General features: G+C 45.7%; 1 protein-coding gene across 3 annotated transcripts in view; it reads left to right on the top strand.

The window, feature by feature from the left end:
- Positions 1-293: 293 nt before the first annotated feature.
- The window catches only part of CYBRD1 (cytochrome b reductase 1), a 37618-nt gene continuing 24736 nt past the window's right edge, over positions 294-13175 (top strand). The window contains exon 1 of one of the 3 annotated variants that reach the window (XM_027128440.1): positions 294-327. In XM_027128440.1, coding sequence (XP_026984241.1) covers positions 309-327 — 19 coding nt within the window. In that variant the 5' untranslated portion in view covers positions 294-308. Of the gene's footprint in view, positions 328-3896; positions 4354-13175 lie in introns of those variants that run through there. The other 2 variants (XM_027128430.1, XM_027128446.1) reach the window with 2 other exon arrangements.

The following is a 13175-nucleotide window of genomic DNA, read 5'->3' as shown; positions in this document are numbered from 1 at the left end:
TCAGGCTGTGCCAAATACAGATGAAATCTTTCCTTGCTGCCCTCTTAGGGCGGCTGGACTCTGGGACCTTCAGGTGAGGGAAGTGGTAGAGGCGGGTTCCACCGCCAGAGCGGGGGGCCAATCTCCTCAGCAGTTCCCTCGGAGGAGAAACACCTCAGCAAAGCAGACATTTGGTTTTTGCCCTGAAGACAACACAGGAGGAAAGAATATTCCTCCCATTAACATGGATTTGTGTTCTTTTCAAAACTGTAACCCTTGTTTTCTTTCCCTAAGGAGCCTTTGAGCACTGCCTGGGCTTGGATTACAGCATGAGTCCCAGCGTGAGCTGTGAGTCACTTTATCTTAGTCATCTGAGAGCGCTTTCTGATCCCCAAATCTCTGGTCTAGTAGAAGAGAAAAGAGGAAGATGTGTGAGCTCACTTCTCCTGCTTGTGATTTTTTTCTTGCTTCATATATTCCTCCTTTCATAGTATGTCCTAAGAAGGCACAGACAAGGCTGGGGAAACAGTAGTATTAGGCAAGAGTATTTTTCCACTTGTCTCTGTCACGGTCCTGCAGGAAACAGCTGGTTTGCACAAAGTCTTTCATTCAAGAGCGTTTAATAAGGGGACTATTTACAGGGGTGCAAACAGACTCTTCTGTCTGTTTGGGTTACGAACCCCACAAGGAATGGTGAGGACCAAGGACAAGTACGAGCCGGCAGCCGATACCACGCGCAGGCCTGTAGAAGGGAGTGCGCATGGTGTTACTGGTCCCAGGGGGAGCTGTAGCTGGGGAAGAGGGGACACTAAAAAGTCCCCATGTGTTCCTCCAAAAGAGGAACACAACCACTGTAAAATCCATGGTCTGGCAGGGCTTCCCTGGTGGCGCAGTGGTTGAGAGTCCGCCTGCTGATGCAGGGGACACGGGTTCGTGCTCCGGTCCGGGAAAATCCCACATGCCGCGGAGGGGCCGGGCCCGTGAGCCACGGCCGCTGAGCCTGCACGTCTGGAACCTGTGCTCCGCAACGGGAGAGGCCACAACAGTGAGAGGCCCGCGTACCGCAAAAAAACAAAACAAAACAAAAACCATGGTCTGGCAAGGGGGCATGGTGGGATAAATAGATCGATGACTCCTCTTTCTTCCTGCTCTCTGACCTTCCAGCACCACCCATTGACCAAAGTCAATTGGAAGCCAGAGGACTAGAGTCTGTCAGGGCACAGGGCAAGACCAAGAAGGGTGGAGAGTGGAGGGGCAAACAGAGTAACCAACACACAGTCAACATTTGAATATTTAAAAAATGGTCCACTTACTCCAGACAGCAAACACTAAGTACAACTTATTAGACTTTACATTAGAATACTGGACTTCTGTACTGCCAAAGAAATGCAACACTGCCTCGTGGAAGATCAGCAGATAAATGGCAAACAGGGCCGCTGGTTCCTGATCTCTTGATGAGTGGGGTTTAGATTTTCTCTCCCTGGCCCTTCACAACTCTCCTCACTCTGCATTTTGTGTCTGTCAGGGACAATAAAAATCTGTGCCAATATATACATGTTTCTAGAATCATAGGTTTTTCGGAAGGCTATCTTGTTCAATGCCCTACCCCATCCCCACACATCAGGCAGCCCTTTGATAGCATTGATGTAAAAAGTACTTGAGTAAAGTAACTTTGTAAACTTTACAAAGTACTTCACAAAGTATCTGAGTAAGTACTTTGGTGGCAAATTATTTACCACCCCCTGAGGGAAACTTATATAACAAATCTGTTTTTAAAAGTTGTTAATACCAAGCCACAACAAACTTTATTAAAAAGTTTCCTCTTTCAAGTGACAAGTTTTATCAAAGTTAGGTCCTTAAAGGACAACTTAAAAGTTGAAATTTTTCTCAGTTTAGCTGGTAACTTCAGGATGATTCAACATCATCCATACTATTTGGCCATGTTTTCATTCTCCTGAGATGTTTTGTTAAATGGAGTCTGGAATCCCACAGATTCTTCTTTGCTGCTGCTGCAGAGTAAAATCAGCTCGAGAGTGGAGTGAAGGTGTTGGGCTAAGGGGGTGAAGAAGTTACCTGGGGACAAGAACTAGATACTTTTAGGGAGAAGAATAGGGACACAATGATATTGTTGTTAAAGAATTACTAGTTAAAGGTCGAAGAGGAAGAGAAACAGCATAAAATTAAACAGGGAATCTTTGTAGCACTCAGGAACCCAAAAGGTCTGAAAAAATAAAACTGGAAGATTCAGTGATAGTGTCTGTTTATTCCTATGGATCTATTCTCACCCTTCTCCACTCTGCTGTGTTCTGGAGGCTGACCTATATGGGCTACATCATCTTCCCTCTGGGTTTCAGATTAGCTTCAGCCATTTGGGACCAGGCAGGAGATTGGAGGGGAAGAGAGTAAGGCTGGAATATTTATGCTGCCTCCCATTCTTCCTCCCTGTGGGGGTCCCTGCCGGCTGACTGCATCCCTCAACTCAAGGCCATAGCCTCAGTCAGCCTGCCCTTTTTACACTGTTCTCTCTCTCTCTCTCTCTCTCTGTCTGTCTCTCTTTCTCTCTCTGGATTTCAGTAACCCTCTCCCATTCAGGCCTGGGCACTGCAAAACCCTTGTGGTTTCCCACACCCTGCCCACAACTTTGTAAGTAGCCCTGTTCGTTATAAAATTGCCCAACTGGAATGAGCCATCTGTTTCCTGCCAGCACCCTGACTGACACACTCAGTCCCATTCTTCTCCCAATATTTACTGAGTAGCTACTATATTTCAAGGAAGAATAAAATGATAAATTAGACAGTTACTAATCTCAAGGAGGCTGTCTGGGGAGTGGAGACAGCCACAGGAACAGATGGTTATATCACATCTTGATAAGTGATGCAGAGAGGCACTGGATGGGGAGGTGGGTAGAAGTGTAAAATAGGGGCATAGGCAGACTCAGGGAAGGTTTCTTGGTGGAGATGGGGTTGGACAGTTTTAGAGGCAGGGACATGGGTAGGGAGTGGTGAGGAGTTGGGAGAGAAGCCATGGACCTCAGGGCCAGACCGTAGAAAGCCTTATACTGTGGGTAGGGGTCCTTCTTTTCCACTTGTTTACTCTTTCTTTTTCTCCCTTTCTTTTTACCAACAAGGGAAAAATAGTGACATCAGTGAAGTCTGCAGCCCCTTACTCTTAGACCTCAATCTTGCCCCACTACCAGTGCTTGACACTCCTACTTCCTTGCCTAAAACCTGTCTTTTCCATTGAAAATCACTCCCATACATCTCCTGCATATTCTAAGGCCTTTCAAAATGGCAGGATGATAATTTGGTAAACTAGTCCTTGGAGGTGAGCTACAGGAGAGAGCTAGAAGTGAACGTTCCCAAGTGCATTCTAGGAGCCCTAACAGCCAGAGCCCCATTTTCTTTAACAGCAGTTGATAACACTGACACTTTTCTTGTCCAATGGAGAAGGGTAAACTTAATGTTGGAAAGAAGGCAGGGAGTGAGTGAGCTTCACTCCACCAAGGTGGGGCTTTAGTTCAAATAGGTTTGAGCAGGTGGCACTTTTAAGATCCATTTTTATCACATACGGACAAGTCCAGGGTCCAGGAGGTATCTGCCTTCTCTCTCTTAAGTGCACACTGCCAGTAGTTTCCTTGCTAGGTAAGGCCAGGTCCACACAGTCCCACAGTTGCCTCCTTGGCATCAAAGACAGCCAGTCCTCTAGAACTGCGGCTCATGAGGCTTCGTTAGTCAAAATCACACACGCAAAGCCACCCAACGGACCCCTCTCTTCTGTTAACCGAGAGTGCGCACCACTGCCTCCCCTCGTATAAGGAAAGAGACACGGGAAGAGCTAAAAGAAAGTGGTGGGTATGGAACCCTCAGCACTCTCGCTCTCAACAAGTAACCAGATCGGTTATTCGAGCTCTCCGCAAGCACGGACGCCAGGCCAGGGGCGGCCACCCCGCAGCGAGAGCTCTGGGCGGCCACTAGAGCCCGAGGGTGGGGCTAGTCTCTGAGCACCGGCCAGCTGCCCGCCCCCTGGAGGCCCCGCCTCCCAGACAGGCATGCGAGAAAGCCCCTCCCCCGGGCGCTCCTAGAAGTCGACGAAGCGTCCCGCTGCTGTGCCAGTACCTAAAGGCCTCCGCCGCCGCTTCGCGGAGTTCCTGTGGCTACCACCGCGCGGAGTATGGGGCGCTGATGGCCATGGAGGGCTACAGGGGCTTCCTGGGGCTGCTGGTGTCGGCGCTGCTCGTCGGCTTCCTGTCTGTGATCTTCACCCTCATTTGGGTCCTCCACTACCGGGAGGGGCTCGGCTGGGACGGGACCGCGCTCGAGTTTAACTGGCACCCTGTACTCGTGGTCACCGGCTTCGTCTTCATCCAGGGCATCGGTACTGGCACCTCCTGGGAGGAGGCGGGGAGGCAGGGGCCGGGAGTTCCCGACCGAGTTCCAACCGAGTGGGGTTGGGCGAGGGAGAGGGTGAGGGAGCAGCGCGCGGCGGCCCGGGAGCGGAGTCGGCGGGGCGCGGCGCTGGAGGGAGGTGGGCGGGCTCCGAGGCCCGGGGGCCGCGGGCCGGGCCGACTTGGGCGAGCGCTGGGGCGGAGCGCGCGGGGCCGGGGTTCGCGGTGAGACGCGTGGCGGGGTCGGCTGGGCACTGACGCGGCGCGGAGGGCTGGCCGGGCGCGCTAGCCCGGCTTGGTTAGTAACTCTTTGCTCCGAGTGGTTGCGACGCGATACCAGACGACACTAAACGCGGGAGCGTGGTGCGGCCCGGCAGCCCACGAGCCCCCGAAAATCGCCCCCTGTGGACCGAGCCTGCGCCATCACAGGCGCGGAGATCTCTTTAGGAGACGCCTTTCGTTGAACTTGCTTCAAGGCTGCGGGTTAGGAGAGGAAGGCAACGGGGGCGGGGGGGTGGCAGTGGGAATGGAGGGGCGAGAATTTGCTGCTTCTTGTCTCATCCTCAGCCCTGAGCGAAGGGGCCCGTCAGCGGGTAGCCGGGGTGAGTGAAGGAAGCATCAGCTCTGGTTTCACTCCTAGAGCGTTAAACGCAGTCGAGCCGAGAAGCTGCCAGACTCTGAAGGGTGTTTCGCTGCCCTGCCTGGTTATTGGACAGTCTGGAGCCCGACTTGTTTTTGTGGCTGCTGCCCAGAGAAAGTTCCCCTGCGGGGCTTCCTGTTGGGCGCTAGCCCGGAATGCGGGACCAGAGATGCCCGAGGGGGCCTCGCGGCTGCTGGGCTGGGAGAGATGCTTCTGCTTGGAACATCTTTGGGGTTTGCTGCCTCGGCCTGCAGCCTCTGGGATGAGGCTGGCACGGAGAGAGCGCTCAGCGGATGGCAGTTTTTGTTCTTGTTTTTGAGATATAATTGATATATTAGTTTCCATCACCTCACGTAGTTACAATTTTTTCCCCCCTTGGGATGAGAACTTTTAAGATCTAGTCTCTTTAGCAATGTTCAAATCTACAGTATAGTATTATTAACTGCCGCCATCATTCTGTGCATTACATCCCCAGAACTTGTAACTGGAAGGTTGTACCTTTTGACCACCTTCACCCATTTCCCCCCTTACCTCCTCTCTCCGTCAGTGTCCGGTTTTGTTGTCTTTGTCTAGTGCTGCTCACAATGTCCTGACAGCTTCCTTTCCTTCAGCTGCTGTTGAGCTGGAGGAACCTCTAGCGAGTGGTGCAAGCGCCATTTGTTTGTAACCACTTTCCAAAAAGTGAAGTCAAGGCCTTGGCAGAGAAAGTATTTAGAACAAGGCAGAAAGTAGCGGACTGGAGTTATGTCGTAGAAAGTAATGGAGAGGAGTGGAAAGGACTTGGGAAGGAGGTGCCCACCAGCCGAAACCTCTAGCCTTGCCTCTGAGCAAGCTGCCTTTTCTCCACCAGTATTTAACTTTCCACAAACAAAGAAGAGAACAAAAAAGCGCCCACCTCCTTTCTAAAGAAAAGATTTTTGTTTCCATTTAAAACGTGGGCAGCAGCCTTGGCCAGTGTGGCTGGCGTGGCTGGCATCCTCCCACTCTGGGAGGTACTGGAAGCTGTTGCCAAGGCCCAGCTGTGGTACTGAGGCTTCCCTGGTGTGAGATGGCACCCGGGTGTGAGTACCACTGGCTGGCTAAGTTATTCGTTGCGTATTTTGCCACTAAACTAAAATGAGAAAAACACACTCAAGTTCCAAAGTCGCTGTTGGCAGAAGCACTCTTTCCTTTGTGGTGGAGCCCTTAAGTTTGGCCGGAGCTGTCAACACCTTTTGTTTGCTCACAGCAGTAGGAACAGTCTCTTCATCTCTTCAAACCAACTCCTCAGAGCAGCTTCTAATACTAAGAAACTTTCCGGAGGGGCTAGAATATCTCCTTACCATGTAGGGTAAGGGAAACACAGGTGATAATATTTGTTTCTTGACTTCTAAAGAGGAGACGCTCTAACGTTTACTTAGTGCACTAAGTGCACTATTTCACAGATGTATAAGGGTAAACTGGGCTTCCCTGGTGGCACAGTGGTTGAGAGTCCGCCTGCCGATGCAGGGGACACGGGTTCGTGCCCTGGTCTGGGAAGATCCCACATGCCGCAGAGCGGCTGGGCCCGTGAGCCATGGCCGCTGGGCCTGCGCGTCGGGAGCCTGTGCTCCGCAACGGGAGAGGCCACAGCAGTGAGAGGCCCGCGTACCGCAACAAAAAAAAAAGTAAACTGAGGCACAGAGCAGGTGCTACTTCTGTGTAGCACTACTACACAGAAGTAGTGTGTTTTCAGGGGCTTTATTTTCAAGGTTCATTTCTCTGCTTTTATGGCAATACGCTTATTTTCTGTAAGATATTGTTTGAGAAGCAAAAAGCTTCATGTAAAATACACTTTGAAACTTTTCCTTCATGTTAGAGTCCATTACAGTTTTCCTAAAATAATTTATAATTTTTCTAAACCTTGGACTTTTCTTAATCTGTTTATATTCACTTTGGAGCAAAAATATGTACATGGATATTTTGGAAATTTTCATCTGCTGCTTTTATTTAAGCTTAACTCCTGTATTTGTATTAGTTTTGGAATGTTTGTCCTGTCAACATTACCCATCCTGTTTACTATTTGGATTCCAGATATGAAAAGCACTTTAATTAGATGACACACTTATTTTTAAAATTTATTTTATTGAAGTATAGTTGATTTACAACGTTGTGTTAATTTCTGCTGTACAGCAAAGTGATTCAGGAATACATGTGTACATTCTTCTTCATATTCTTTTCCATTATGGTTTATCACAGGATATCGAATATAGTTCACAGTAGGACCTTGTTGTTTATCCATTCTATATGTAATAGTTTGCGTCTGCTAACCCCAAACTCCCAATCCGTCCCTCCCCCACCTCCCCTCCCCCTTGGCAACCACAAGTCTGTTCTCTATGTAGGTGACACATTTAATTGACATGCACGTAAGCTTTCTCATACATATAGGCACATGCATAGCACTCATGAGTTCTTGCAAGTCTTGGCCCACCTGCATGTCCTCACATCCAGCAGTAGGAAGCCTCCAGTAGAAGGACTAGGAGTAAATAGTTGACTTCATAGGCCGGGGGAAACACACATGTTACAGACTAGCCATGTTATAAAAGCTTTTTTACTGTGTATAATTGCTTCAGGGAGCAAATTTTTAGGCTATGTTATTTCAGATCTCTAATAGTGAACGTGATGTAATTGAGCTCTGTGATACACAAATGCTCAGCGATGAGGAGGGAAGGCCAAAGTACAGTTTTTACTCTAAGCATAAAATGCTTTACAAATGCAAACAGTAAATGATATTTAAAACTATGTGAGAATAAATATGTGTCCTTTGAAACACCTTTAAGAAGTAAGCTCTGAAGAAAGCAAGGGTAACATAGAAGTTACAAAATAAATATCTATGTGTCTTTTGGAAAATATATGTGTTCTAAAATAAAGTGTAAGAGACTACAGGATAGTTAAAACTGAAATAAAATTTTAAACTGGTAGGAAATCCAGCAAACATGAATGAGGAAGTTTCAAAGAGAACTTTTAGAAGACCTTTGTGCTTCTCTGAAAGGACTGTTTCCCATGAAATAAGTATACTGCCAGGAAATCAGAGAAACAAAACTTGAAAAGGCCACAGAAAAGACTGAAACAAATAAATGCTCTCAAAGTGGCTGTTGATCTTTTAAAAGGTTCAGCAAGGTGGAATGTGTTCTTTAGTAAAAGGTAGAAAATTCAAGTATATAAATTTAGTGAAAAGAAGCCTCAGCAATTATATACGCCTTACTTTTCCACGTGTAGAACTCTTTTGACTGTATAAACTGAAGGAAGAGAAATTCAATAGTATAATGATCTCAGGTTGGTTTTGTGAGAGAATATAACTTCATTGAAGTCACATTTAAAAGAATAACAAAAAGAAATTAAGGGTAGTTCTTAAAAGGCAAATGGGATATCCTATTAATGTATCTAAAAGTGACCAAATTCGAAGACCACTTAAATATATTTGGAAAGGCTCTTGGGGTAAAACCTGGCAAAGAATAGAATGGAGAAAGTGCTCCAAATACCTACTCCAAAACCAGCCTTTGGGACACCATAGATAATTAAACCTGTCATTCATAAAGAAACGGAGGTTTTTAAAAGCATAAAGACACAATTCAAGACAACAATTCAAGACAACCCCAAGCACATTTCAAGACACAATTCAAGACAACCACAAGCACATTTTTTTGTTATAAATAAATACATGCAGATCTCTTTGTAATACATCTAATAAAAATGTTTTAGACATGATTATTTTGTTCACTATTGCATCCCCAGCATCTAGAATAACACCTGGAACTGGCACAAAGTAGGCCAGTAAATAGTTGTTGAATGAATGAGTGATTATTTCAGTACCATCGCCAATTGTTAGTAACAAAATGCAATTTTACAGCCACTCATTTGTGGTGATAATAGTAGCATCCAAAGAAAAAGTGCCCTCCCTTCCCCTCAGTGATTCTGCTGTTTACAGCCCGTTTGGAAGCACTGCTTTAGTCAGCCTCAGGGGAGAATGGGCATCATGTTATATTGGAAGCGCATCTCTACTCTAAAGGCCTCAAGCTCATTAGAATGTTACTGCCTCATTAGAATTGCCTACCACCTGTGCCTTCTCACTCCATCAATTCTCCCCTTTTCCTTGTGCATCAAGTTTCTCCTCCATTGGATTATTTTCAATGTGTTACAATTTCTGTCATCTTTTTAAAAAGATTAATTAATTAATTTATTTTTGGCTGCGTTGGGTCTTCGTTGCTGCGCACGGGCTTTCTCTAGTTGTGGTGAGCAGGGGCCACTCCTCGTTGCGGTGCATGGGATTTTCATTGCGGTGGCTTCTCTTCTTGCAGAGCACGGGCTCTAGGTGTGTGGGCTTCAGTAGTTGAGGCATGTGGGCTCAGTAGTTGTGGCTCATGGGCCCTAGAGCACAGGCTCAGTAGCTGTGACACACAAGCTTAGTTGTGTATCTCTTGCAAATACTCTATGGACCTGGTTTTCTTATTCCTGAAAAAGATATATAGTGAGTTGAACAGTGGCTCCCAAAAGATATGTTCAAGTCCTAATCTCAATGACCTGTGAATAGGGCCTTAGCGTCTTTGCCGATGTAATTAAGGATCTCAAGATGAGATCAGCCTGGATTCAGGATGGGCCCTAAGTCCAATAACTGGTGTCCTTATAAGAGAAAAGAGAAGGAGATTTGAGGCACAGACACACAGAGGGGAGGCCATGTGAAGATGGAGGCAGAGATTGGAGTGATCTGTCTACAAGTCAAGGAATACCAAGTATTGTTGGCAGCTACCAGAAGCGAGGAGAGAGGTATGGGATGGATTCTCGCTCAGAGCCTCCTGAAGGAACCAGTCTTGCCAATACCTTGATTTTAGACTTCTGGTCTCCAGAATTGTGAGAGAATACATTTCTGTTGTTTTAAGTCACTCAGTTTTGGGTACTTTGTTATGGTAGCCCTAGGAAACCAATACAGGATATAACAGTTACCACTGCTCTCTGGGAAGCCCAAAGTATGGTATTTTCATAAGGTTTTTACAAACTTTTTGTTGTTCTTCCCAGTCCGGACACAGTTTACCAATCAGAGGCCAATTTTATTATAAGCAGTGTTGCCCAATAACATTGGTGAGAAACCTCTCTGTTTACTAGCGCATATGACCAAAGGTCAGATCCTCGTGCAGCAGGGTATAGGTAGAGAATCGGAGATTGCCTACTCCTGGCAAAATAGGAACCTCTTAGCTCCAGCAGATTGTGGCTATGTGGGGATGCCCACAGTGACCTGAGTTTCTCATTATCCAGGAGAATCTAGATTTTAAAAAACTGGTTCAGTCTAAAAGTAAACAAGCCACAAAACCAAAATATAACCCCCAAATCATGCTGATCAAACAAAACACATCTGTGGACCAAATCCAGTATATATCTTCCAGTGACTTCTAGAGTTTTCTATCTTGACTTGGTGGGGTTTTAAACTTTTCCCTTAAAGAGTAGAACAATCTTCCCTTTTAAGAAAGATAAACCAGAAATATTTGTTATAACTGTTTTTCTTCCTATAGAAACTTTTTTAAAAGATCAAAACAGGCTTTGAAATGACTGCAGACTTCAGCTGTACTTTTCTTTTAATTAATTAATTAATTATTTTTGGCTGTGTTGGGTCTTCGTTGCTGGGCATGGGCTTTCTCTAGTTGCGGTGAGCAGTGGCTACTCTTCACTGCGGTGCTTCTCTTGTTGTGGAGCATGGGCTCTAGGCGTGTGGGCTTCAGTAGTTGTGGCATGCAGGCTCAGTAGTTGTGGCATGCGGGCTCAGTAATTGTGGCTCGCAGGCTCTAGGGCGCAGGCTCAGTAGTTGTGGCACACAGGCTTCGTTGCTCTGCAGCATGTGGGATCTTCCCGGACCAGGGCTTGAACCCGTGTCCCCTGCATTGGCAGGCGGATTCTTAACCACTGCTCCACCAGGGAAGTCCCAGCTGTACTTTTCTAAGTCTGTTCATTCATTTATTCATTCGATTTCTTCATATATTGTCCTATTTATTTAATTAGCATGCATTTATTAAGCACTTACTGTATGCCAGACAGTGTAAAATAAATGAGTAAGATGTAGCCCTATCTACAAGTTGTTCTCATTTGAGTTTGTTAGAGGCAAGTTACGGTTTTCTTTTAGAAAACCTAAGCCCTAAATATTTAGAGCTGTCTAGGACTTGAAGTTCAACTCCTAATTTTAGAGATCAAATGCCTAACCAGGGTTAGACCACCAATGATATCAGAGCCAATACTAGTTCTAATGTCATAATATTGATATGAGGCATAAGAAAATATAGCTGGTGTTTCTGGGTATTTGTAAACGTCTAGCCAATTAATTGAATTTTTCTCTTTTCATACACTATTTTGTACCAAGTAGGTGCCTTTGTGAGGGTTTTAGTCACTTCAAAGAGATGCTTCTAGTGCCAAGTTGCTAAAACAAATCTTCCAAATCATCCAGATCACTTCTTTCATTTGGATTCTCCAAAGGTTTTCAGTTTCATGGTATTCAGGCTGTGAGACAGTCTGAGAGCACAGGCATGTTTCAGAGCTCAGATTCTCTTTGGTAGCCACTGCAGGAATCTTTTCAAGAAGTGTATTTAAAGAGGATTCTCTGCTTTTACATTTAAACTTGAGGTCCTTTGGACTGTGTCAGGTGAATTCTTAGGTGCACAGGGAAATAAGTTGTAAATCTTGATAATTGTGCTCAGAACATACTACCAAGGAGGTCAAAGTAATACGTTATTCAGAGTGTTCAGAAAAGTGTAATGGGCACACCATATTTAAGTAGAATTTATAAGTGTCTTAAAATTCCAGTGTACTTCAGTCTCAATAACTTACTCTTATTTTATTTTGGGGTTCACTTAAAGCTTACCTAAAGCTATTAGGTGGGGCCGAGTGCAGAATACTTTTTACTTATTTGAAAGGACCATTTTTTAAAATATAAATTTATTTTTATTTATTTTTGACTGCGTTGGGTCTTCATAGCTGCACGCAGGCTTTCTCTAGTTGCTGCAAGTGGGGGCTGCTCTTCGTTGCAGTGTGCGAGCTTCTATTGTGGTGGCTTCTCTTGTTGAGTAACACAGGCTCTAGGCGTGTGGGCTTCAGTTGTTGTGGTGCGTGGGCTCAGTAGTTGTGGCATGCAGGCTCAGTAGTTGTGGCTCACAGGCTCTAGAGCGCAGGCTCAGTAATTGTGGCACACGTGCTTAGTTGCTCTGTGACATGTGGGATCTTCCCGGATCAGGGCTTGAACCCGTGTCCCCTGCATTGGCAGGAAGGATCTTAACCACTGTGCCACCAGGGAAGCCCAACTGTTTGGTTTTATATGAACTAACACTTGGGTCAGCAGTTGAGGTTTTGATTTGTGCGTTTTTTTTTTTTTTTTTTTTTGATTTGTGCGTTTTTATTTATTTGTTTGTTTTGGTACGTGGGCCTCTCACTGTTGTGGCGTCTCCCGTTGCGGAGCACAGGCTCTGGACGCGCAGGCTCAGCGGCCATGGCTCATGGGCCCAGCCGCTCCGCGGCATGTGGGATCTTCCCGGACCGGGGCACGAACCTGTGTCCCCTGCATTGGCAGGCGGACTCTCAACCACTGCGCCACCAGGGAAGCCCGATTTGTGCGTTTTAAAAGAGGATCTGCTCATTTTCTGGGAAATATTAAATTACTGTACTTTATCAAGATTTGTATATTCAACACATACTAACTGAATTCCTATTATGTGCTAGGCTCTGTGCTAAATGCTGGGATCTGACAGTGAACAAGACTGACGTACTCCTACCTTTGTAAATCACAAGATTTAAACACAGAAGAACTGGAGTCAAATTGTTTTCTATGTTTGGGGACATTTCTCTCCCTCCAAGTGCCCTTCTCCCCACATTCACTTTGACAAATTCTAAATTTGCATTGCCTGCTATGAGACAAATTTGTATATGTGGATAGTTTTGTAATGGTAGATGGATAGAAAGCTGGTGTCAAACCAGAGATTACATCTTGGAGAATATATATTTCACATATTCCTGAGTTGATTATGCTGCTAGGAACTGAGAAAATTTCTAAATAATTCAATTCAATTCAAGTTACTTCATTTTTCCCTTCATTGTTGAAAGAATAATTGTACACAGGTATTGATTTCTTTTCCCTTTCCTTCCTTCCTTCCTTCCTTCCTTCCTTCCTTCCTTCCTTCCTTC

The sequence above is a fragment of the Aethalodelphis obliquidens genome, unplaced genomic scaffold, assembly GCF_003676395.1.
Source record: "Aethalodelphis obliquidens isolate GAN/ISIS:26980383/991018 unplaced genomic scaffold, ASM367639v1 scaffold2, whole genome shotgun sequence".
NCBI classification, from domain to species: domain Eukaryota; kingdom Metazoa; phylum Chordata; class Mammalia; order Artiodactyla; family Delphinidae; genus Aethalodelphis; species Aethalodelphis obliquidens.
The sequence above is the reverse complement of the archived record's forward strand: the minus strand, read 5'-3'. Positions and strand labels throughout refer to the sequence as shown.